The sequence below is a fragment of the Hemibagrus wyckioides genome, linkage group LG25 (genome assembly GCF_019097595.1).
Source record: "Hemibagrus wyckioides isolate EC202008001 linkage group LG25, SWU_Hwy_1.0, whole genome shotgun sequence".
In the NCBI taxonomy this organism is placed as follows: Eukaryota; Metazoa; Chordata; class Actinopteri; order Siluriformes; family Bagridae; genus Hemibagrus; species Hemibagrus wyckioides.
The window spans coordinates 7,095,083-7,120,891 of NC_080734.1; the positions used below are offsets into that span (position 1 = coordinate 7,095,083).

General features: G+C 37.9%; 2 protein-coding genes across 4 annotated transcripts in view; one reads left to right on the forward strand and one right to left on the reverse strand.

Annotated features, from left to right (window-relative positions):
• Positions 1 to 934: 934 nt before the first annotated feature.
• On the forward strand, positions 935 to 21,148 carry tpd52l1 (tpd52 like 1). Of its 3 annotated transcripts, none has more exons than XM_058379279.1 (7): positions 967 to 1,094; positions 3,559 to 3,582; positions 4,667 to 4,788; positions 6,663 to 6,811; positions 11,792 to 11,893; positions 18,335 to 18,395; positions 19,727 to 21,147. In XM_058379279.1, the coding sequence occupies exons 1-7, from the start codon at positions 1,076 to 1,078 to the stop codon at positions 19,847 to 19,849; spliced, it is 600 nt and encodes a 199-aa protein (XP_058235262.1). In that variant the 5' UTR covers positions 967 to 1,075; the 3' UTR covers positions 19,850 to 21,147. The 3 variants fall into 3 exon arrangements, with proteins under 3 accessions (XP_058235263.1, XP_058235262.1, XP_058235261.1); XM_058379278.1 differs by lacking the exon at positions 967 to 1,094 and adding an exon at positions 1,540 to 1,615 and having other exon boundaries at positions 19,727 to 21,148; XM_058379280.1 differs by lacking the exon at positions 3,559 to 3,582 and having other exon boundaries at positions 935 to 1,094.
• Positions 21,149 to 23,141: 1,993 nt separating this feature from the next.
• Positions 23,142 to 25,809, reverse strand: part of hddc2 (HD domain containing 2) — a 4,230-nt gene continuing 1,562 nt past the window's right edge. Inside the window, exons 2-6 of the mRNA XM_058379281.1 lie at positions 24,753 to 24,874; positions 24,475 to 24,577; positions 24,307 to 24,375; positions 24,034 to 24,172; positions 23,142 to 23,816 (exon numbers count right to left, since the gene is read on the reverse strand). Coding sequence (XP_058235264.1) covers positions 23,683 to 23,816; positions 24,034 to 24,172; positions 24,307 to 24,375; positions 24,475 to 24,577; positions 24,753 to 24,874 — 567 coding nt within the window. The 3' untranslated portion in view covers positions 23,142 to 23,682. The remainder of the gene's footprint in view (positions 23,817 to 24,033; positions 24,173 to 24,306; positions 24,376 to 24,474; positions 24,578 to 24,752; positions 24,875 to 25,809) is intronic.

Below are 25,809 nucleotides of genomic sequence, written 5' to 3' on the forward strand. Positions count from 1 at the left end.
CGTTGCCTCACAGCAAGAAGGTCCTGGGTTCGAACAGGCAGGGGCCTTTCTGTGTGGAGTTTGCATGTTCTCCCCGTGGGTTTACGCCGGGTACTCCGATTTCCTCCCACAGTCCAAAAACATGTACATTAGGTTGATTGGTAATTCTAAATTGCCTATAGGAGTGAGTGTGTGTGGTTGTTCGTCTACATGTGACCCTGTGATGGACTGGTGAACTGTCCAGGGTGTACCCCTGCCTTTCGTCCAATGTGCACTGGGATAGGCTCCAGCAGATCCCTGTGACCCTAATTAGGAATAAAGCGGGTATAGACGATGGATGGATGTTAATTACAGTTCACATTCACTCCTGAAAACATTTATCCCTATGAAATATTGTGACGTGTTTAACAGAATATATATATTTAACAGAATATATTATTTTATTATTATTATTTTAAGATTACAGGAAGAAAAAAAGAATAATAGCAATGTCATATTGACTGATTAAGGTCACTTTGAAAGTACAACTTTGGGACCCAAATTATAGATTGAAAATTAAATAAATAAAGTAAAAAAAAAAAGTAGGAAAAAAGTAAAAGAAGGTTATTAGAAAATCCTCCTCATGCTCTTAAAAGCCAGCATGCTAGTTAAAGTTTTGTGCAGTTGCTAATTCTGAGCTAAACCCTATTACATTCAAACCAGTTATCCAGTCAAGAGCCAAACAGAACCTGTCAAACGTTGTTAAAAATAAATAAAAATTAAAATAAATAAATAGAGAGATAGAAAGTGTTGCCTGTGATGTGTTAAAACATTTTTGAATAGTTCATTTCATGTTTTCTCAGCCTCAGTGATGAAAAATGATAGAAGAATGCTAAGAAATGTATACAATTTAACCAGTACACAGCTAGCACGTGGGGTTAACCAGAGAAATTGGGATTAACTCCAACCTGGCAACCCTGTTACTTCTGTAGAGGTGATTTGGCAACATAGAACCCTAGTTAAACGTGGGAGTTGAGCTCGATTAAACAGCAGCTGACTTCAACTCCACTAAAATAAAAGTTTTGCCCACTGAAAACAGTCATTTTACTGCAGTGACATGGAGCACGGACAGCAAGGTGAGCTTCAGCTTCTCTTTCTTTTTCTGCTTTGTATTCTGTAATATAATCTACTGTTAAAAAAGGGGAAATATTTTGACTTACTTAAAAAGACGTTATTACTAATCATGCTTTGGGTTTACAAATGCATGCAAGTGCCCAGAGAGTGGTAAAAGCTCTGGACTGACTTTTATTATGTTTAAAAAGTTTTTTTTTAGTAAACATGCACCAACCAAGGTCATGGGATTTCTGGATATTTAACTCAGCTGATTGCTGCTGCATCTTATTTATAGAGCTGGTTTAAGGGACCTTATGCTTGACCCAAGGCCATTTCATACACTCAAACCCAAACAGCTGAAATCTTGTGACTTGGCTTATACCAAGTGTGTTGCTATAAAGAGTGCAGCTGTGTTTAAAATGTCTGGCACTTGATCCTGTCTTTAAAGGTTATATTCAAGCTTGTGTGTTGCCATGTTTCTGTATGTTTCTAACCTTAACAGAGCTGGCTTCTAGCATTCTGACCCCTGAAGCAGACGAATGCGGTACGATGATGCTAAATAATGAATAACGAGAGAAAAAAACAGCTTGTGCTGAATTTTAAGGTTACAAATCGTTTGTGTGTGTGTGTGTGACTTTGCAGTGTACATCTGTCATTTCACACAAGCATAAGAAGAAGTATTCATTTATGGTAGTCAGAAAGGTGTGAGTTCAAATCCCTGTACTCCCAGTAAACTGTTGGAGATTTCATAGATTTCATAAAAACAATGTTTTATGAAAGGCAAAGCCATACTCGTATACCTCATAAATTTGGAACGGTAACCACAATCTGTTTCTCAACACGACTCTGGTCTAACAGCCACCACGTTTAAACAATTCACACTTTGTATGAAAAATTATAGGTTAAAGGTTAGGTTTAAGCTCAGGGGCAGTTTTAGTCTATTTAAAACTGATCACATTTTCCTCATTGGATTTTGGATTTGACTTCAGGTACCGATATCAGAAATAAGATTGCACATTTACAAAATTTACAGTGTAGGTTTTGTACTGTTTATGCTAGATGATTTTCCATCCAACTGACAGAAACATTTCTTTGTTTGTCAGAGAGCTAATGATCAGTAGGTAGCTACAGGGAGCTTAGATGGGTGGAGTCAGGTGTATAGCTCAAAACAGCTGAGAAGGAAAGAGTCAGGTGTACTGATACAGACAGTGGGGCTAATGGACAGCTATAAAGGGCTTAGGAGGGGCGGAGTCAGGTGTATAGATCAAAACAGCTGAGAAGGAAAGAGTCAGGTGTACTGATACAGACAGTGGGGCTAATGGACAGCTATAAAGGGCTTAGGAGGGCGGAGTCAAGTGTATAGATCAAAACAGCTGAGAAGGAAAGAGTCAGGTGTACTGATACAGACAGTGGGGCTAATGGACAGCTATAAAGGGCTTAGGAGGGCGGAGTCAAGTGTATAGATCAAAACAGCTGAGAAGGAAAGAGTCAGGTGTACTGATACAGACGGTGGGGCTAATGGACAGCTATAAAGGGCTTAGGAGGGGCGGAGTCAGGTGTATAGATCAAAACAGCTGAGAAGGAAAGAGTCAGGTGTACTGATACAGACGGTGGGGTTAATGGATGGCTATGAAGAGCTTAGGGGGGCGGAGTCAAGTGTATAGCTCAAAACAGCTAAGAAGGAAATAGTCGGTGTACTGATACAGATGGTGGGGTTAATGGACAGCTACAGAGAGCTTAAGAGGGGTGGAGTCAGGTATATAGCTCAAAACAGCTAAGAAGGAAAAAGTCAGGTGTATTGATACAGATGGTGGGGTTAATGGATGGCTACAGAGAGCTTAAGAGGGGTGGAGTCAGGTGTACACAGGCGGACACAGCCACATGCATTGCTACAAAAAGCATGGTTAATGGACACCATAGAGGGTGGAGCCAAATAAGTAGATGCAGAGAGGCCTGATGGACAGAGTAATTATTATAAGACACTTATAACAAGTAAAAAATTAAAAATAACTGACTATAGATTTGGCAACAACAAAATTCGCCTCTGCTTCCAAGTCGAATTTCCTTTCAACAGGAAAGTTGAAGGTTCCAGGAAAAAGGTGGAACAGCTGACTAATGGATGCTTTTGGATAACACCAATCTGACCTGTTTTCCAAAATCACTAAGCATTTAAAGTCAGGAAAATATTATTATTAAACTCTGGCTATTTTTCTTCTTCTTCTTTTTCTTCTTCATCTTGCAACAGTGCACGTGTTTGACATGCTGACGGTTGTTGTTCTGCATGAGGTTTGATAGTGCGGTGTGTTTTTGTGTCATGTATAACACTTCTATTGTGTTCCTCTGTGCTGTGTAGAAAATTTGCATGTTGTTAAAATCAGGCATAGGCTCAGTCTGTGTTTACACACGTGTGCGTTCTGTGTGCTCACGTCATCCCGGACATACTGTAGCTCATGTCATTTTGTTTTCTTTTTTGCTAATTAAATGAAGATGAAGAAGATGAGCTCCATGCAGGTAGGTGTTCCAACAGTGCTCCAATGGTGTTCTTGCATCAAAAACACATTGCTGATAAAAAACACAACTGATCACATCTTGATGAGCACAACCAGTGACAAGTGAAATCCTGTCCCATAATCCCCCAGATTACTCCAGACTGGAGATGATGCAATGATGAGGCAAGATATCTCTGATTTCTGCTTCCTCATGCTACACTGTCAGTGACCTGACTGTTGGCAGCTTAATGGTTGCTTAAAGTGTACGTTTATCACTGAGCAGTTATAAATTGTTATAATTGTTTAGAGTAAACGACTCATGGGACTCATTTGGGCTATACTGGAAAGCAGTGGAATGATTTGTTTAATCCATTACCCAAACTTTCATTCATACTAATGAAATCCTTGAATCAACACTGTTCATTTAACTCCAGTGGTATTGTTTAGAAATGTCACACTACTTGTAATACTCATCAAATTTGTCCTACAGAATCAGAGGTTAATGATATTCATCAACCATACTTAAATTTGAGAGCAGTGTCATGTTTGATAGACGTTGCACACTGTGTTTGAGCTTGAACTCGTCCTTATTCTCATTAGAGTCTGTATAAATCTCCTATTTAATTGGCAAGCTTTGGATATTTCTCTCTCAGACACACACTCTGAGGTTTAAATCACCAGCCTGCTGCGATGACCTTAAAATACCTGCAGGGTTTCTGGTGAAACGGAGTCCATTCCTCCAGAAAGCATAATAAAGGCTTCTTCTTTATAGCTGATGATATGAGGCTTGTTCTAAATAAGTGGCATTACATAGTGTGAAGCAATGAATTAGAGTTAAGCTAAGGGGAAAATTCAGATGATCAAGAGGAGGTGTGGACATCATTAACATGAAGCTTTAAATCACATGCGAGGAGATTATTACATTAAACAGATGACGATGTTTATGGCTGTCATGGAAATGTTCACTTTGACAAATCCATACAGTAGAATTCCAACTAAATGAAATATATTTCAGTATGATAACACCTCCTGATCATGAGTACTAACCATTTCTATGTCAGAAACAATCAATGACTGACTTCTGCTTTATTTTTCTGATTCTGCAGTCTCGGGACTCCTGGGAAACGAGCCAGTTGAGGAAGTAGGGGAGGTCATGGAGTCAGAGGTGGATCTGCACAACACCATAACAGAAGAAGAGAGAGAGGAAATGCAAAACGAGCTGACCAAGGTACTTTTTCTTATGTTTTCTCTAGAAATATGCTGTCATGCTGTAGAGTTCGCCATGAATTAACACAACAGACTGTCAGGAGATGCCGTTCCATGTAAATCTGAGGTAAAACTTTGACGCAGTGTTGATATTCTTCCAAGTCTGTCTTTCTAATGATAGACTAACAGGGTGTACCTCACATGAAGGAAGTTGCAGCTCAGTGGTAAAGGTGTTACTTATCAGAAGGTCATGAATTATAATCCCAGGACTACCAAGCTGCCTCTAATGGGCACCTGATCAAGTTGCATAAATAAGATAAGCCGTTCCAGATAAAGGCGTCTGCCGAAATTCCTTTAAATATAAATAAGAAGAGAGTAATATATGTGATTAAAGTGCGTTCCTGGATCCTGACAGATCCTTTCTGCAAACAGAGAAGGAACTGCACTAGTTTTGACATAAGGAAGGTTGCAAAAGCAAGAAGCAGCCTTTCTACATCTTCTATTCACATTAATGGAGTTGCAGAATAACAGAAATCCTTTGCTATTTTTTTTCTATCTCTTATTGCAGTTGTCTGAGCACCTGGGACAAACAGCTTTCATGTCCTGGCTGTTAGTTCGTTGATTCGTAATTATCCCATGGACAAATAGACTCAACAACCTTAATCATTATTGACTTTGGCAAAACAAATGTTGTCATTTTGGTGTGTTTGTTTGATCATGATGCTCTTTACAGTGATAAGACACACCTCAAGGCTGCAACTCTAGCTCAAGATTCTTAATCTCACCCCCTGCTACACTATACATAGTGACCAACAGGTTTAATTACTGTGCATGAATGATAGACAGTCTTGACACACAACTTGCTCATAAACTGTGACTCTCCTGCTTTACCTCGCGGAGCATCGTCAGTTGATTGATTGAGCTGCGTTCAAAGAGTGCTGGCAGTTATTATAACTACACTGTGAGGTTTTATTGTCTGTATCATCATGCTTGTCTCTGTTTGAGAGATTCTACTTCCTAGTTCACAGTGGTTTTTGCATTGAACGTCTTTGTCAAATATAAAGCTCATATGAAAGTAGACACTCAGGCATTTAAGAATTTGTAGTTGTTCAAGTATTTCTTTTTTTGCCTAGCCTACTAGGGTTTCGTTGAAATGTTCCCAAAGAACAAAAATGGTTCATTTTTTCCACACAGATGTTTCTGTCTCCAAAATAAATGGTGATCTCAAACCCATTTCTACTCTCTGAGAAGCCCCAAATGCTCATTCATAATCATCCAAAGTTTAAAAGTGCTATCTTCTGTGTAAGGCTATCCAACAGAGGGAAAAACAAACATCTCACACTGAAAGCCAACAGAGCCCTCACTCATTTTACATCAGACTCACAGCAATAAAATAATTCATTTGTTTATACTGATTAAAAATGTCAGATAAGAAGATTTCTGATGCTGTACTGGTAAAAAGGGTTAAAGTACGAAAGCTTGTAAAGTGAAGAAGCCACTTCATGTTTAAACATGTCTTAAATATTGTGAATATCTTTAAGCTATTAGTACACTTTGCCGATAATTATCTGGCTGTTTGGCTAATATGATAGATTAGCTACCTTTTTTTTAGTTTGATTAATTACGGGACAGTTAAATTGTCAGCAAACTTGTTATTTCTCTATGGGATGTTAAATTTATGATTTGTCCACATCCTTGTGAATCCTAGCCCTTTCTGATTACAATTCAAGGCTGGTTCAAATACACTTTCTGAAAATAGGCATTAAATGAAAGACTGTGAGTACGTTTACAGCCATGCATCTTCCCACCATCCACCGTATCGTTTTTCTGTTCTGGTACTGTAACTCATTTCTGAATGATATGCTACAAGGCAAAACCCTGTATTTCTTTTGCCAGCTGGAGGATGAAATTGCCACATTGAAACAAGTTCTGGCCTCCAAAGAGAAGCATCATGCTGAGCTGAAGCACAGGCTGGGCATGTCGACGTTAAGTGAGCTAAAACAGAACTTAAGCAGGAGCTGGAACGATGTTCAGTCAAGCACAGTGTGAGTAATGTTCTTATTCACACATTTCTTTACGTTAGCTGGCTTTTAACGTTATGCATAAAATTAGGTCATGTCTTCAATGTCACGTGTTCCCCCTATCAGAACGTTCTCAATGCTGCTTTTGATTTATATTCCGTGTCTTTGTTCCTGTTTTAGTGCTGTCTCTACCTCTGTCCTCTTATTAGTTTGTTACCTGAGTGTTTTGTTCACCTGTTCTGTGTTAGTCCTAGATTAGCTTGTGTGTTTGTATTCACTATTGTTTGTTGTGAAGTCTTAATGCATTTAGTGTTGTCCTTTTTCCTAAGTCTTTTTACTGGATATGAAACTGTTTCCTGGTTTTGAGCCTCCTGATAGAGGATTCTGGTCAATTCCATTGACATCATTTGATACATCTGAGAGTTGAGGGTTAAAGACTTTGCTCAATGACCCAGCAGTGGCAACCTAGTGATAGTGGGATTTAAACTCACAACTTTTCAAGCAATACTTCAATAACCTCTGAGCTGCCAATTCCCACTAAAACGTCTGACTTCCTAGTTGGAAACGCTCACTACAAAAGAGTTAGCACCATCATCAGTAGACACCACAAATATCACTTTTGGACTTAAAATATGAAAGCTCATCTACTGAAGATCAAAAGTATCAGCTCGACAAAACAAACCGAAGTCCATTTTGGTATGTGACCAAAATGTCACATACACCACCAAGCTTGGGCTAAAAATAGAACAGACCAACCACTCCACCAATCTGTCAACAAAAAAAGAGCAAAAACAGCTTTCGCTGACTGAAAAAAACAAATTGTAAACTCGCTTTAGTTAGCTTCGCTTGGCTTTCCACTGACGAAAACAAGTTTTGAACGGCTCCCAGACGTACACACAATTTAGCCAGCGTTCAGTTCACTTAGATTTCTATTTTATAAATGTTGAACCCAAGGAGCAAAAAAAATCTGATTTTATTTAATGTTTTTTGTGGTTGTCTGTTATTATAAGGTGACCTGCGATGTCCATCTGTTTACAAACAGGACAGCAATTTTCATACAGCTTTTTAAGTCCTAGAGGTGCTTTGCCGCTGTCACTGCCGATTTGGTCTACGGTTTTCAAAGAACCATCTGTAGCCCTAGCTCGGGTCAGCCATACTCGGGCAAACACACACACATTCACAGCAGCAGTCTGTTAGCAGGATGACGTCATCAGCGTTGTTATGCACAGACCACTTAGCACATGGTAACACTCCTGTCTGGCCACAACAGATGAGTGAAATCTGATTACACTATGAAAATAGTGAACAGCAATCACTAATATGTAGTGATTGAATTGATTTAAATTTCATTAAATTCGTGGCATTAATCTTGTAAACTGTATATACTGGAATAGATCACCTTGTAATATATTTTGTACAAGGCTTATTTAGGTAAGAAGCACTCTTGGGCAGCATTGGTGCTCCCAAAATAAATTCTGTCCCATTCAAAAGACAGCTCAAGGACGTAACTCTACTTAGGATACGTATTTTGGATAAATTTCAAGTCTGCATCACATGTGTCCTTCATAGTCAGAATGTCTTTTCTGTTAAAATGACAAACAGTGAGAACAGGTGAAGATATTTTCATAACATTATATCAGAACATGGACTAAACGACTAATCATTTATTATCAGCAACATCCACATCAGTCTCTTTTTTTATTACCTGAAGTGAAAGTCATGTCTCGTGGCATTTAAATGCGAGCCTCGTTGTCGTTTCTTCACGTCTGATCTCTGTTCATGCTAACCCCGGTGGGAAATACTCACAGATTAATGGAGTCATTAATCCTTTCTGCTTTTATTATTCATGCATTTTTATTAGGTTTTATTTTACCTTTTTTATTGACTGTGGCATGCTGTACAGATTGCACTTCCATCTTATGATGATGATGATGATGATGTGATAACGTGCATGAGCATGGTAATCATCTTGACAACCAGGATCTGATTGCCTACTGAAAGGAATAGGATTATATCCATTTTCACTATCAACTTGAAGAAATCTTAGGATTAGAGCAGGATTAGAGTTAGCCTTAGGGGTTAACCCCACATTGCTTGTTGAACCCGGTGCCCACTATGATCTCTCCAGTCAAACACTGCATATTTAGGGTTTCTTAATATAATCATGTACTGTATATTACTGTACATTGATCAGGCATAACATTATAACCACTGAGAGGTGAAGTGAATAACACTGATTGTCTCCTCATCATGGCACCTGTTAGTGGGTGGGATATATTAGGCAGCAAGTGAACATTTTGTTTGAGTTGATGTGTTAGAAGCAGGAAAAATGGGCAAGCTAAGGATCTGAGTGAGTTTGATGAAGGGCCAAATAGTGATGGCTAGATGACTGTAAGTATCCTTTAAGTCTTGTAATGTGCCCATAGCCCATGGAGGCCCCATCTCGCAAGGACTTAAAGGACAGGACTTAAAGGATCTTGGTGCCACAGCACACCTTCAGGGATGTAGTGGAGTCCATGCCTCGATGGGCCAGGGCTGTTTTGTCAGCAAAAAGGGGACCAACACAATATTAGGCAGATGGTCATAACATTATACCTGATTGCTGTATATTACAGCACACTTTTGGTTACTGTCATTTTAGCTATTTGTCAGAATTTAGCAATGTAGACATACAACAGGTTTTCCCAGACCACCATGTGTACAAGCTCACTGAAGTGAACACTCTGTACACTCACCTTGGTTCTGTAATAAATCTAATGGAAATGTAATGAAAAAAAGGTAGATGAGTCCATAATCAATAAATATACACAACTACTTTTAAACTTAAACTTGGGGTCGATAAAAATAAAGATTTCCTAAACCACTGCTAGGAAACAGTAGCCTTGCATTTAAATAAATAAATAAATAAATAACATTATTATTATTATTATTATTATTATTATTATTATTATTACAATTATTTACATTAAATTACAAAAATAAATTACTCTACATTTTCAAACTAATTGAAAAAAATTCTAATAATAAATAAAATAAATAAACAAATAAATGTTCCACTTTTAAAGGTTTAGTACAACGTTAACAAAATCAAATTAGCTGCTTCCTGTCCGAGCTTGTAACTGCTATTAAAAATGTTTGATATATATTTATTATTAAAAAACAAATTTTATTATTAAAAAAAAATACATTTATTCATTTTTAAATACCTGTGATATCGCAGAAGAATATATTATGACATAATTTATCATGATATTTACATTATATCATCACATTGGCCAGCTCTACTGTCAACACTGAGCATCTTTTCAAGCGTATGATGTCACTCCCTGAACCACAATTCAACCTTGTCACTGCTGAAGTGTGTACAGCCTGTACAGTGTTTGGCTTTCTGTATGACCCTGTTTGTGTTTATTAAGTTATAAAGTTACACATGGTGACGCTGGTAACTGGGCTCTCTAAAGAAATGCTTCGTCTCAGGTCGCAGGTGCCATGGTGAGGAGACGGAGGTGGAGAGGATCAGATAACACAGTGGGATTGGTTCACTGTCTAAGTCTTACACAGTGTTGCCTTGTACCGGTCTGTGTAGCCATGAGACGTTTGTAGTCTGAACTTTGCTTCCGAATGAAGTTAATGTAGCTAAAAAGTAAAGAAAGCTTATGTCTGAATCAGTACACAAGCCTCAGACTGTCAAATTGCTCAGTATCTCAGACTGAGTTGCTTATGTGGACATAAAAGAGTTCAAATGGAAGAACATACTTCAGCCTAAGATAATATTTGAAATGTAAGCCAAAGGTGAAATTAGATATTGAAACAGATTTGGTTGATAATATAGTTCCTGTATGATCTATCTATTCAATTTTAATACAAAATTATATTAATTAAACTAATGTTAGAGCTGCAGGACAGGGCACAGTGGCTTAAGCTCGAACCATTGAGGCTTCAATTCTCGACTCAATTGCCCGTACTTTGGGGTTTCCTCTGGGTTTTCTGGTTTCCTCCCCACATGTACTGTAGGCTGATTGGCATCTCTAAATTGCCTGGAGTGTGTGAATGGGTGTGTGTGTGCCCTGCATTGGATTGACACCTTGTTCATGGTGTCCTATCTTGTGCCCTGAGTCTCATGGGATAGACTTCAGGTTCTCTTTGACCCTGTGTGGGATAAGTGTTACAGAAAATGGATGGATGGATGGATGTTATAGGTGGGACAGAAAATATTATCATAGCATATGATTTGAATACCACTTCTTATTCTTTTCTTATCCACTTATATTCTTTTACTTATTTGCTAAATTTGTTTCCTAGCTACATGGTACAATGGAAAATTTCACACACTATACTATGTCTTTATATCCATCTACAATAAAAAGAGCCAGAATATTTTGCACCTGAATATTTATCCTTTAAACTGTCTGAACCTGCCTGTCTTTCCAGACGAACATTCTTCACTCTCACATCAACTCTACACATCTTTGCTATTTCTTTCACTTTATTTAATACAATCAGATCCTTTATACAGTACTAGTTGCTGAATTGTTATACCCAGAGTTTAAAGGTGTTCAGGATACAATATGACTGTCCTTGTGTTCTACTTGTTCAAAAAAACAAGGTTTGTTAATTCACACGTCAAAGAAAATAGAGAAATGTGCAAAATGTAAAAAAAAGGAAGTGCTACAGTAAATTCTATTAGTACAAATGCATATTATTCAGGTATTGTGTACTTTAAGCACTCACTGGAATCTTTGTGTCTTTAAGGGTCTCATGTATCACCATAGTTAGGGTTTTAAAAAAAGCATAAACTCTGTGGCTAACCTGCAGATCTTGGCACCCTGACCAAATTACATAAATCCAATCTTTTCATACATATTAAACTGTAATTCTCTATTCATGTAGCTCATCACAGCAGTTCTTTTTGATGAGAAGATTCCAGAGAAGCAATCTCACTGCTTGACTCATTGTTTCTCAAATACAGGTGACTAATAATAATTATATGTTTGTCATCTACAGATATAAAAAGACCTCAGAGACCCTAAGCACAGCAGGTCAGAAGACCACAGCGGCTTTCAGCAACCTGGGAACGGCCATCAGCAGAAAATTAGGGGATATGAGGTATAGCTTAGTTTTTTTTTTTTTCTTTATTAGTTCCTGCATTTGCTTTGCTCCCTTGCTCTGTCCTTCACCATCCTGTAGAACAGCCAGGAGCAACAGCTTTCTCCAATTAACAGCACAATACGCACACTGTCCTCAGTCGTCCCCTGCTGAGGACATGTCAACTGCCGTGTGATGCCCGAGAGTGCTTTACTCCAGACAGTCTGCTTCAGATTGTGTTACATAAGCAGCTTTCATCAGGCTGCATTCAGCATCAGGGCTTGGGCCTGGACAGAAGTGCTGACTTTAGTACTGAAAAAAAATTCATAATATTCATCATAGTGTCATATATTTCTTACTTTCTTAGTTGTCTGGAAAATCAGTTAACACTTAACAAGGAATAAAGTGCCAAATATTAGATCCAATAAAGTGCCAAGTCTCAGATCAGTTCTAATGGGCGTAGCCTAATATTCTAATGAGCACGCTTGATTGACATAACTCCTAGTTTCCGTGACTCCCAGCCCAGGGATAATCAGGAGACTTGGCTGCTACATGTACCAACTTACTACATTATACAATCCAGAGTAGGGTAAACATGCTAGGTTGGCTATTACATGCTAGCTTGCCCGAAATTTGCTTTAATTTAAATTCTAATTCGAATTTTATTTGTCAGATGCACAATCATGCACAGTACAACATACAGTGAAACACTTATTACAACTAAAAACAGACAAAAAAATTTCATTTAAAAGTGAAATAAAATCAAATAGAATGATGAGGGAATAAGTGGAATTAGCTGTGAAATAAAATAATTAGCTGTACAAGAAAAATAAATAAAAAAAAATATAGAAAAAATATGGCATATGAATAAAAGAGAATGACTGATACAGTGATATGAATATTGTTTTGCTATAAAATGCAATATGTGTGCAGGTTTTAGTGAGTTTTGCAAAGTGAGTTCTTCCGTTGAGGTAGTGCGTGTTATGAGTCCAGAAAAGTCCAAGCTCTAGTTTTTGTCCTGGTTGAGGGTCTGAATAGCCTATGGGGAGAGTCTCCTCCTGATTCTCTCTGTGTTTGCCTTTAAAGGAGTGGAAGCACTTCTCAGAAGTCCAAGCAGGAACATATAGTTTTGATGAAGCTGATGTGAGCTAGGGATGGCGTTTGAAATCAGAATTTTGCTATTTGAATATCCCAACAAAATTACTTAATATTGTTTAAGTGTTTCTGGAGGGAAAGAATTGTCAGCTAGCCTAAGACTTGCAAAATATTCTATAATGTCTCTCACTTATGATGTGTAGTTATGTTAATCTAATGTTATATTTTTTAAATGCTACATTCAGACAAATTCTCTAACGATTTATCAGAATTAAAAATAAAATTATATATAACATATAGAAAGTCACCTATTATTTATACTTTGTGAGAATTCTAGCTATTGCTAGCTAGATTTTGGTACTTCAAAGCTAAACATCACACAAGAACAGTCTCATTGGCAAAACCCAATCATAGTTTTTCCCATAGCATCTCAGCACACCTGCAAGGGTCTCTTGTTGGATCACTGCTATAATAGTTTGATGTTATTGTATGTAATCTGGCGTAAACCCCTTCTCTGTTCTGGCACAGAGGTGGTGGAATGAACTTCCCCTAGATGTCCAAACATTTGAGTCACTGGCCATCTTCAAATGACAGATAAAGACCAAACTCTTCCTGAATTTAGCTTTTAGCATTTTTGTATGTCGCTCTGGATAAGGCCATCTGCTAAATGCCAGAAATGTAAATGTAAATGTAGAACAATGCCTATACTTGGAAGACCCAATTGCCAATCAGCTGTAAAAAGATTCTGAAGCTTGTGGCAAGAAAAGTGTACAGTAGAGCTGCATCCAAGCCTTACATCAACCAAGTGCAATGCAAACCATCGGATGCAGTGGTGTAAAGTCTGGGTTTGGCAGTTGCCAGGAGAACGGTACTTGCCTGAGTGCATTGTGCCAAGTGTAAAGTTTGGTGGAGGGGGGATTATGGTGTGGGGTTGTTTTTCAGGGGTTGGGCTTGACCCCTTAGTTCCAGTGAAAAGAAATCCTAATGCTTCAGTATACCAAGACATTTTGGACAGTTTCATGGTCCCAACTTTGTGAGAACAGTTTGGAGATGGCCCCTTCCTGTTCCAACATGACTGTGCACCAGTGCACAAAGCAAGCTCCATAAAGACATGGATGAGTGAGTTTGGTGTGGGGGAACTTGACTGACCTGCACAGAGTCCTGACCTCAACCTGATAGAACACCTTTGAGATGAATTAGAGCGGAGACTGCGAGCCAGACCGTCTCGTCCAACATCAGTGCCTGACCTCACAAATGCACTTCTAGTGGAATGGTCAAAAATTCCCATAAACACACTCCTAAACCTTGTGGAAAGCCTTCCCAGAAGAGTTGAAGCTGTTATAGCAGCCAACTCCATATTAAACCCTACGGATTAAGGATGGGATGTCATTAAAGTTCATGTGCATGTAAAGGCAGACGTCCCAAAACTTTTGGCAATACAGTGTATCAGATACTATACTGTTGAAGCATCAGAGGCTAAAGAGACTAAACCAATGTTTATCTAAGAATAAAGCAGCACAATTATGAATTTCGAAGTCATGCAGTTCTGCCCATCCTGGCCTTAAAAGTAAACACACTCTGCTCGTTGCCATCATTCAGCAAGGCATGGCATGAACGTACTATTAAAAAAGTCATTTAAGTAAAATATTAACACTGTTACTGTTGAAATCATCGTTCAATTCAATTCACCCAGCCTCGAGAGCGGTTACAGTAGCCGTCTCACATGGGGTGTAGACTTGAAACAAACCCTAAGTGATGTTTTCATGTGGATCAATGATCTGTTATTCGAACCGCATCTGAGACTGAAAACAGCTTTCAAGCTCTCAGCCAAAACCTAAACAAAGAGGTTATTATTATGTCTATAGTTTCTCATAAACAGCAGTGAGATCAAATGGAAAGAAAAGGGAGATGTCTGCTTAAGTCTTTTGTTTTGTCAGGTGCTTCTTCTGACACAAAAAAAAATGCTCTAGTGATCTCAAATATGTGATCGAATACAAGAACTCAACAAAATTCATACCAGCATCTGTCAAGAAAATAATGTCAAGGGTAAATTTATTTAAATATTATGGGGGGTGGGGGGGGGGCAACAAAATGCTGGTGTGAGGAAGCAGTATAAAGATTATTGCAGTTTTTATTTATTTAAAAAAAACACATAATTGTTATACATTTATATTTGTAGATGGTGCCCTCAAAAAACTTTTTAAATAATTAAGACAAAAAATATGTAGCTTGTCATGTTACAGAGAAACAGCAAAGCCATCCGTCATGAAGAATTTCCCATGTCGGAAAACTTACAGCTGGAGACTCCTTTTATTGAGATATTGTGTAGGCTTCATATTACAGTGCGGCTTTTTGTCCAACACTAGAAAATAGTTTGACTCAGCCCATTGAACTGAAGGAATTTTGAGAGACTTCAGGTCATTTTCTAAACACAATAAATGTGGAATTAAGAAATTATTAAGTGTTTATTGAATGTAATTTTTAACCACATATCAGAGAAACCTTTAATCAAAGAGAATTAACGTTAGTAATGTTATGTAAAACTCCTGGTCTATTCTGTCTCTGTTAAAAATCCCAGTTGTAAATGAAAATGTTCTGTTTTCTCGTCCTGTTCTTTCCCATGATATTGGAATTGTGTTGAAAACAAACCTTTCGTTCTGCTTGATTTACTCCAGCATGTTTGGCCTTGACTTACTCAGTGGCAGGAGGTATGTCTTTGTGTATTTGTGTGTGTGTGTGTGTTAGAGAGAGAGAGAGAGAGAGAGAGAAAGAAGGAAAGAAAGAAAGAAAGAAAGAAAGAGAGAGGATTTCAGCTTTTTTGCATGAATACACTGATTGTCAGTGCTTACCACAATACAGATGATGATCCTGACTCATCTATTCTACATAACTGCATGTAGTGCATATGCTTAGTCAGGAAATCATATCCTTTCATCAGGCTTCTGCAATATTCCCTGGCACCTTTGTGACCATTTGCTAGTCTAGTCTTGGATTAGAGTGTGTTTGGACTGCTCTGCATGCTTTTGTGTGTGTGTGTGTGTGTTCTGAGAAGGTGTGAAGTTACATTGAATTAATAAACACCCCATGAGTAAATGTTTGCTGGGATTAAACTAGTTAAATGTTGACTTTTTTTTCTCCTTTTGCACTTCGAAAGACTAAATTCAATAGGGTAAGATATGTGGACTAACCTGCTTGTTTTGTGTGATGTCACTATTTTCTAATGTGAGGTATAGACATTACAGGCCTAAATAGCTGAAGCACACTAGCAGCACATACTCTTAAAGAAATAAATGCTGACCTCGTTACACTACACCAAACTGAAATGCAAGCACTGTCCAATCACAGCTTTAAGCCAAAGATGTTGTCATTTATATGAAAGAACATCCTGTTATCCCTTCCTAATGGTTTCTTTATCCCTACTGCATTGATTGTTGACCCCATCAAACGTTTTGTTAAAGAAACTGGTTCATGAAAATTCCTGCCATGTTTTAAGATAGCACCATTGTGTCCAGTGCAAGTCATTTTACTTGTTAAGTGACCATTTGCAAATAAAAAGCTAACATAGCTAGCTAATAACATAGCTTTTTTAAATGGACAGGCCTTTGTGCGAGTTGTTACTATAGAAACAACAATAACATATTAGAACCAGCTCATTAATACAAACCTGTGATTTGCCTTTTTGCCTGAACTACTTTCAGAGTGCTGTGGTAAAATATTAAATATAAAGACATTATTTTTCGCTAAATTGTCATAAAGAGACTTTTAGGTCTTGCACTAGAGTCTGATTTGATTGTAGATCTGCAAATAGTTCCATTTTACTGAAACACACCGTCCTTGAGATGTGCTAACTGTGTACATAACACACGCTTCTGATAATGTGACTTATTTATATAACTTAGCAGCCTTTAGTAAGAAAAACACTGTTAGAACCTGCAGCAGATCCTGAGCTGATCTGTGTCGTGTTTGCTAAGCTGTATTTCTTTGCCGCTTCGTCATGCTAATGTGTGTCTCTCTCACCTGACCATGCTAACTATGGACAGCTACTCTATACACCACTCGATGAGCGTACCCACCATGAGGTAAATGTGGATCCGAGTGTGTATATCGGTTTATCAGAAACATCAGTTCTTCATTATGATTAGCAGTGAAGTTGACAGAGTTGAATTTGGAGCAGGGAATGAATTACACGTGAGGTGGATTTGAGGCTATTATGCTATTATGAAGCACAAAGACAGGGTTGAGAGCTGACAATGAAAATAGTGAATGTTAAAATATGTAACACAACCAAAAGACAAATGTAGATTAAACTTTCAACACCACTAACAATGGGTCACACATTTTCTTTATTGCTGATGCTACCAATTAAAAAAAAACTACTTAGTTAGTTATCATGTTAACCATGCTAACTGTTAGCAAGTTAATTAATTTGACAACCTTTGTTTTGACATGCTAGCCGATAGTCAGTTAATTAGCATGACATACTAATTGTTAGATAAGGAGTTTGAATGACATGCTAACTGTTAGTCAAAAGTGTTAGCCAGTTAGTTAGTATATATAGCATGATATAGCATGATAACTGTTAGCCAGGTAGTTAATATGACATCCTCACTGTTAGGTAATTAGTTTGTATGACATGCTAACTGTTAGTTGTTATTTTATGCTAACTATTAGACTGATAATAAAAAAGTATAACATTCAAACTGTTAGATAATTAGTTTGTATTTATGTATATAGTTATTATTAGCCACCTAATTAATATGACATGCTAAAAGATATATACCTTTATTGCATGATATGCTGTTAGCAAATGAGTTAGCATGACATACAATCTGTTAGCCACTTAATTATCATGCCATGTTCACTGTAAACCAGTTAGCTTCCCTAGTAACCCCAGTGTTAATATGACATGCTAATATTTAGCCTGTTAGTTTGAATGACATGCTAACTGTTAGGCAAAAGTGTTAGCCAGTTAGTTAGTATATATAGCATGATATAGCATGATAACTGTTAGCCAGGTAGTTAATATGACATCCTCACTGTTAGGTAATTAGTTTGTATGACATGCTAACTGTTAGTTGTTATTTTATGCTAACTGTTAGACCGGTAATAAAAAAGCATAACATTCAAACTGTTAGATAATTAGTTTGTATTTATGTATATAGTTAGTATTAGCCACTTAATTAATATGACATGCTAAGTATTAGCCAGGGCTTAAGTATTAAGCTAATGATTGCAAACTAGATAATGCATGTATTATAATGAAGGCAAAACAAAAATTAAGTTATTATAATCAAACAAAATATCTTTCAGCACATACAGTGAAGCGTTATAGTATCATATATGTTTTATTTATGTTTTCGCCAACAGGAACTTGCAGAGCTTTAAGTCGTTCGAGGACAAGGTTGAAACTACAGTTTCGAACATTAAGGTAAGTGTACACGAACAGGGTGTGGACGATCACTGTCGGTCAATATTGACCTGAGTTTCAGACAAACCTGAAGCCTCAGTGCTGTCAGGAGTGAATGCATCTCTCTTTCTCTCTCTCTCTCTCTCTCTCTCTCTCTCTCTCTCTCTCTCTAAACCCCCCCTCCCCCTCTATGGAGGATCTGTTAGTCCAGTGCTGTTAATCATTTATGTGTTGTTAGTGCTGGCAGCGTGCCTACACTCATGCAGCTTTCTGTTTGTGTGAGTAATGAGAAATGTCAGGATGTCTCCTGAAATCAGACTCTTATTTTTTTTTTAAATATACAAGTAATTATTTAGAATCCCAGCAGTGATGAATTCTGGAATCTGATTGATCAGAAGGTGGTGATTGATGTTCTATAACAGCAGCTCAGAGATTAGTTTCAGCTAGTTTATATTATTGTTCTAATGCATTATTGTATCTATAGTAACAACTAGTTTTCAGGGACTAAGTGGGTTAAAGTTTTTGTTATGAATTTATTATGAATGTGATCTTGGACATAATCAATATATCTGTCCCAACTTATTATTGTACACCTCACACTTATAAAATAGTGCTCCATGTATTGAAAAGCATGCACCTTGTGTGCTACAGGTAGCTCCAGAATTATTGGCACTCTGCTAGTCATCTCTGTATTTGTACTACAATTCCAAGAACACACACAGCAGCCTACAAAATGGCCGCCAGGATCTACAATCCCCAGCTCCACACATTACCAGCATGATCAGTGTCTGGAGATTTATTAACACACACCTGTTACCAATTACACACCCACTCTCTGACTGTTTAAAAGAGGCAATTTACACAAGTGTTTGCATGGTAACACTCAGTGTGCGTCACCTAAACTGAGCAAGACTGTTTTGTTTGGTTTCTCGGCTCTGCCACACTGTGTTGTTTGCCAACGTCCTGACCACTTACCTTTTTTTTTCACTTAGAGCCAGTCTCACATTTTGAAATGGTCTGTTTTTATTCTTAAGCTGCTGAAAGCTACAACTGCATCCACCTCAGCCTGGAATATTTTACCACAATTCACTGCTTTTAGTAATTTGTACTTGAACCCAATGGTTTCTGAGAACCAATACTCTAACAATGCAGAATATATATTCCTGAAATTTGGTCCTGGCAGGATCTGCTTTTCTTTGCAGTGTGATCTATTAACAGAAATAATTTAATTAGAGAGCGTATTATTATTATTATTATTATTATTATTATTAATGAAACCAATGAAACACTCTATTGTGTGCTGTTTTGAAACTAAACATGGCCTTGTTTGTTGTTCTTTTCCATCTGAGCAGTCGAAGGTTGGCGGGAATGCTAGTGGAGGAAATTTCGAGGATGTGCTCTCATCAGCAGCTCAGGCCAGTGCTCAGAACAATGGCTCTTCAGCCTCCGCTAACAACCTGAGTGAAAACAACTAGTGCTAATAAGACTGGACCAAATATGTTGAAAAAAATCTACAGCCTACATGACTACAAGACTGGAGATGGAGCTCTGGTGCCCTTCTGTGGTCACAAGGATACACTGCCTCTATAGGAAAGACTTCCTGCAGTCCAGAATGAAGTACCAGCCATGACCAAACATTTCACTTAAGCTATTTTCTAATGCTTTCTAATGTCCCTAAACCAGTTCACCTTGGGATATCCTTCACTGATTAATGGTCAAGTGGGGTATGTTTGAAATTCATTTGGAATGACCAAAATGTAGCCAGAAGCCTTAAACAAATGGTGGACAAAACTGATGATTAAATAAACCAGCAATATTATCAAAATATAATACTTGGTATTGATATTGATGCCTGAAATGAACCTCAGTTAATTTGTTTAGATTTAATAACTTATTAGGTTTTTGTACAAGTTCATACTGTACATTTGGCTTCTTTTTTAATTCAGCCCTTAAACCTATGAATTTTTTTTTTGTGCTTACTTCTTGATTATTTTTAAACAAGGAATTCTGTCTTTCTGGTTCAGAGTTATTAGTGTGACAAAATGGCTATTTTAATGGTCTAGTCCAATTGGCAGTAAAACCAACCTAATACAAAAATTCAGAGTCTTGGATCTACGACAAATCCATGACAAACATTATAACATTTGTTCCTGTGATACATTCTTATTAATGTACTATTGAAGCAATATCCTGAAACCACAGGAAATGAAATAAACCCACAGCATCCAAATGTACCTGTCCACCAAAATAACATTATAAACAATTTCAAATCAAGTCATATTTTAAGACTTTTATTTAAATCCTTGTTAATATTTTTTGTTAACTATCCTTATATAAAATAAAATATAAAAATGATGTGTCTGGGGAGGAAAAGAGGTCATCTGTAAATTTTCATGTTGCGAGGACATCGATGTTGGGACACATGACAGGGTCATCAACCGTCCAGTCTACCAGTCAGTGGTTGTGGGTTTTGTTTGGGCTACCTTGAACATGGCTATGTTTTCAACTTATTTGACTTTATATACAGTATGAGATGGATCCATAAGGTGGACTAGAAGAAGTGTTACACTGTTGAACTGAACTTCCAGCTGGAGAACGTTTCTGATGCTTGGATAAGACATTTTGTCTTTTCATCTGTTTCTTTTGTGCATTAAAAAAATAAAATATCCTTTTATGCATCCTGCATAAAAATGCATGCAATTGTGTTTGACCTGTGGCTCATTAAACACTGGTGTTTCATCCAAATAAAATTTCAGCTGAAGATTAGAAAAATATCACTTGGTCGTCTTCTATTCTTCCTCTGCTTGATTTCAGGATCCTGTACTCTGTGTAGCTTCAGATTCCTGTTCTTCAAGGACAAGAATTGAACCCAATGCAATCATCTACTCATAGACCATCGTCCTTAGTATTCAGTATGTTGTCCGATACCCTTTTCTGCTCACAGCCGGCCCATTCTCCTCTGACCTCTGATCAACAAGGCATTTCAGACTGCAGACATGCCGAGCTGTCATTCACATCATGAGCTGTCATTTTCACACCATTCTGTATGTTTTCTGAAATACTCAAAAGAAGAACCCTGACACAGTCACTGAGATCACATTATTCCCGCATTCTGATATTTTGCGAACATGAACTGAAGCTCTTGACCTATATCTGCATGATTTGATGCCTTGCACTGTTGCCACATGGTTGGCTGAGTGGACAGTTGCATAAATGAGCAGATGTTCTTATTAAAGTGGCTGTTTGTAGAAAAAAATGAAGTATACTGTAGTTTGCAAAACTGATTACCGATAAAACAATAAAAAGGTTGTGATTGCATAAGTTCTGGTGTAACATGAGGTCTCACAATTAGATAAACTGATAAGACCTGATTAGACCTGTGTGCAATTAAAGTATCACGTGATCTCATTATGAATAAGCCTGTTATTTGAAAACTCCACAATTCATGGGGTTATACAGCTGAGCAGGTACTGTTCCCTTTCATCGCTTTCTAATCTTTTTTCTTGTGTGTGTGTTTTTCGCGTTGTTGATATCCAACTTCTGCTAAATTTTCAGTATCATTTATTTCCCGCTTGCTGCAACACACACTTCAGTGAAGTTTATTGTTTTGCCGCCTGACACTACCGAGCAGTCCTGGTTTTCACATGATATGAAGCACGTGCTGCTGACTTTCTGACTGGGTGTCTGTTGCTTAGCAACGAGTCTTAACACTGCATCATTTCCCAGTGTAAACCATCGGCAACACTGTGATGTTAACACTGCAAAATCTATGCTAAACCCGCTACAAATTTCGAGTGTGAAACGTTCCTTAAACTGGGTATAAATGCGAGGTTTAGAATAACTATAACATGGGGTATATTCTGACACCTTTCTATCAGGACCAGCATTAACTTCTTCAGCAATTTGAGCAACAGTAGCTCGTCTGTTGGATCGGATCACATGGTCCAGCCTTGGCTCTCCATGTGCATCAATAAGCCTTGTCTGCCCATGACCCTGTCACCGGTTCACCACTGTTCCGTCCTTGGACCACTTTTGATAGATACTGACCACTGCAGACCGGGAACACCCCGCAAGAGCTGCAGTTTTGGAGATGATCTGATCCAGTGGTCTAGCCATCACAATTTGGCCCTTACTCAAACTCGCTCAAATCCTTACGCTTGTCCATTTTTCCTGCTTCTAACACATCAACTTTGAGGACAAAATGTTCACTTGCTGCCTAATATATCCCACCCACTAACAGGTGCCATGATGAGGAGATAATCAGTGTTATTCACTTCACCTCTCACTGCTCATAATGTTATACCTGAACAGTATACTTGCTAATTTGCCCTTGTTTCCAGAATGTACAGTTAATGACTGTTATCATTACATAATGTCATGTAGAAACATCACTGAACTGAACATTTCCTCCCTTTAAGTGTTGGGACATTTTCATGTGCAATTCCATGCGCAATAATTAATAATGGGTGCTATAGTAATTATAGACCTTTCACGCACATTACAATTTCACCTTTATCTTTCATGTACAATACAACTTTACCATTATCACTTGTTTAAATGATCACCAATTTACACTCCATGTGTGCAATACTACAGTTCAACACTATTACTTGTACAGTATTTATTTATAAATACAGTATTTGTATCTATTTTACGGTTTATATAACTGTGTATATATTTCTTTCTTCCTCGCTTATATTTTTATTAGAGAAACTGTAACATGGCAAAGGAATTTCCCCCTGGGATTAATAAAGTTCTTTGAATCTTGAAGACTGAACATTTTTATATATTATATATTTATGGTCATTTTATTAGCAAAGCCACAGTAAAATGAAATATTGTGAAACCTTTTTATATTTCAAGGCAAAGCAGACAAAAATGACTAAACAGCAAGTGTGAAAATCAACAATACCAACAATAACTTAACAGGAAACGGCATAACTAGTACTAGCAGCAAGTAAAGATGACTTGCACAGGTTATACTCAATACTGTAACTCGGACACGATTCTCAGTGATCCTGTTGTAATGATGATGCTGGGGGTCACCATGGCAATTCTAGTCCATCATCCAGGTGTTATGGTCCACTATATTACCCTAAACTTCAGTGTGCTTGTACATAAAGTACACAGGGTGGTGCAGTCACAGTTAAGCTATTTGTGTTGTAAAGAGAGTGGAGTGGAGGTCAGAAGTGCAGGGATATTATTATTTTATATTATATTTTTGTTTCCTGGTGCATCATGGAGGGATGAGAATAAAATCTGAACTGTAAAAATAATGTACAGTACATGCGGATGTGTAAGTGTGAGGTCATGAGGAGTCTGTCGTTGTTGTGTGGCAGTTCAGTTCTGCTGTTTTCTCGGACGCAGTTTTTGTCATGTGACGTGCTCTTTCCTCGTTTAAGCTTTTCACCAGTGCTACGACTTCTGGGTGATGAAAACGGCCTGCGACAGAAATATAGAAATTTTGTTTATGAATATATTATAAATGATTTTGTAGGTGCTCTGTAGTGTAAAATGTAATATTTGACTCTAGCTATCAGTTTTAGAGGAGAATATATAGATTATATATAATATATAGATATATAGCTTAGGCATGGCTTACGATTATGCATTAAAAAAAGATTGTCTAATACGTAAATGACGGGAAATGTGATGAAACCTTCAGTGGAGGTGAAGAACTCCTGCAGTCGGCCCGGATTCCCCTCCAGCTCCTCGTACTCATGAGCCTGTAGGATCATCTCCAGCTGGTCCAGCTCCTTCACCACTTTAGCCTCATGACTCGACTGATTCTCATACTCCTGCATAGAGAGGAAACAAACAGGGCTGTGGTCATCACAGTAATGGTCGATAACAGACTAGTAGTGGCTGGTGTACAGATAGTGGTTGTAGTACAGATGTCTCAGCAGTGCTCTGCTAGAGCGCACAAACAAACCTCCCACAACTGGTAGAGCTCCTTACGTAGATCTTCAGTTAGAAGGCCTGTGATGCGAACCATTGCCTCCTGAAAGAGTATAACAATGATACTTGTAAGCAGACCAGAAATTATGGCTAATGATTTACTTTCATGTGACAGAAAGAAATTAAAATCCCGATCTATAACCTTTTCTCTTCTGTGTTTCACGGCTTTGCTGATGTTGTCGGCTGGAGCGATGTCTCCCACAATGCACTCTGCCAGGTCGTGAACTAAAGCCAGCTTCATGCATCTGGAAAGAGAGAAAAAGCACACCGATCTGCATTACAGGTTTACTTGGTTTTGTTAATCTAATCAGGATTTAATGAGGTTCATTTATTCTAAGCACAGTGTTAACATCACAAATCCACCATCTATGTGTGCTGCATGCTCTACACTGACCACAGAGGAAGTGAGCACTCATTCACCTCTCTCTGTTTACACTGGGGTCTTGGAGTGTTAATGCCATCATCGCCATCCTGTACATGTGATCAGACACACTTTCGGGTTGCTTAACTTTCCGGTAAACCCAACCAGTCCTTGGAACACGCTGAAACGTGAAAAGGGTAAAATGTTAGGGGGAGAAACAAATCTCACACAGTAAACAGTACATGTACAGATGGGTATGGTTATCATCTGGTACTTAATACTGATCCAGTACTAATTATTCCCATAGTAATGTGTAAAGAACACTGATTATTACTCTGGCTATTTTGAAGTCATGTGAAATGTCCCACAACATTCAGGTGTGCTACCTCCCTGAACCTAAACCTCCCTGTGTTTCAAAGATAAAAAGAAGAAAGCAGTATAAGTTATTGCTGTTGACTACTACTGATTAAAAAGGATGAAATATTTATGATACCAAGTGCAACAGCACCACCAATGAGAATAAGAAAAACACACAGAATGATATGAAGAAGTGAAGCTGATTTCCTTTCAGCCCAGACTGTAGATCTCGGAGGATGTATTTCAGTCACTACTCTGAGTCATCTGTAACATGCCATCAGCAGTGACTGAGACTGCTTACGTTAAAACGTCAAGTGAACGTGAACGAGATGGATTATTTATTTGCTTTAGCGGGGAAACAAAAAGTGGATAGACAAAATACATAAAAATTTGTCAATTTCATGTTTTTTATTGAGAGGGTTCCTTTAGTTTGGTAAAGTAAACGTAAGTTTATTTGTTTTGTGCATTAAACATCAGGGACAACTGTACATCGAAATGCTTGTGGTGAGGCGTGTGTGAGTGTGAGAGAGAGAGAGAGAGAGAGAGAGAAAAATGACTAAAATGAAATCATGAATTTAGTTATGTCAAACCGTGTGTGTGTGTGTGTGTGAGAGAGAGAGAGAGAGAGAGAGAGAAACAGACGGAGAGAGAGAGAGAGAGAGAGAGAAACAGACAGAGAGAGAGAGAGAGAGAGAGAGAGAGAGAAACAGACAGAGAGAGAGAGAGAGAGAGAGAGAGAGAGAGAGAGAGAGAGAGAGA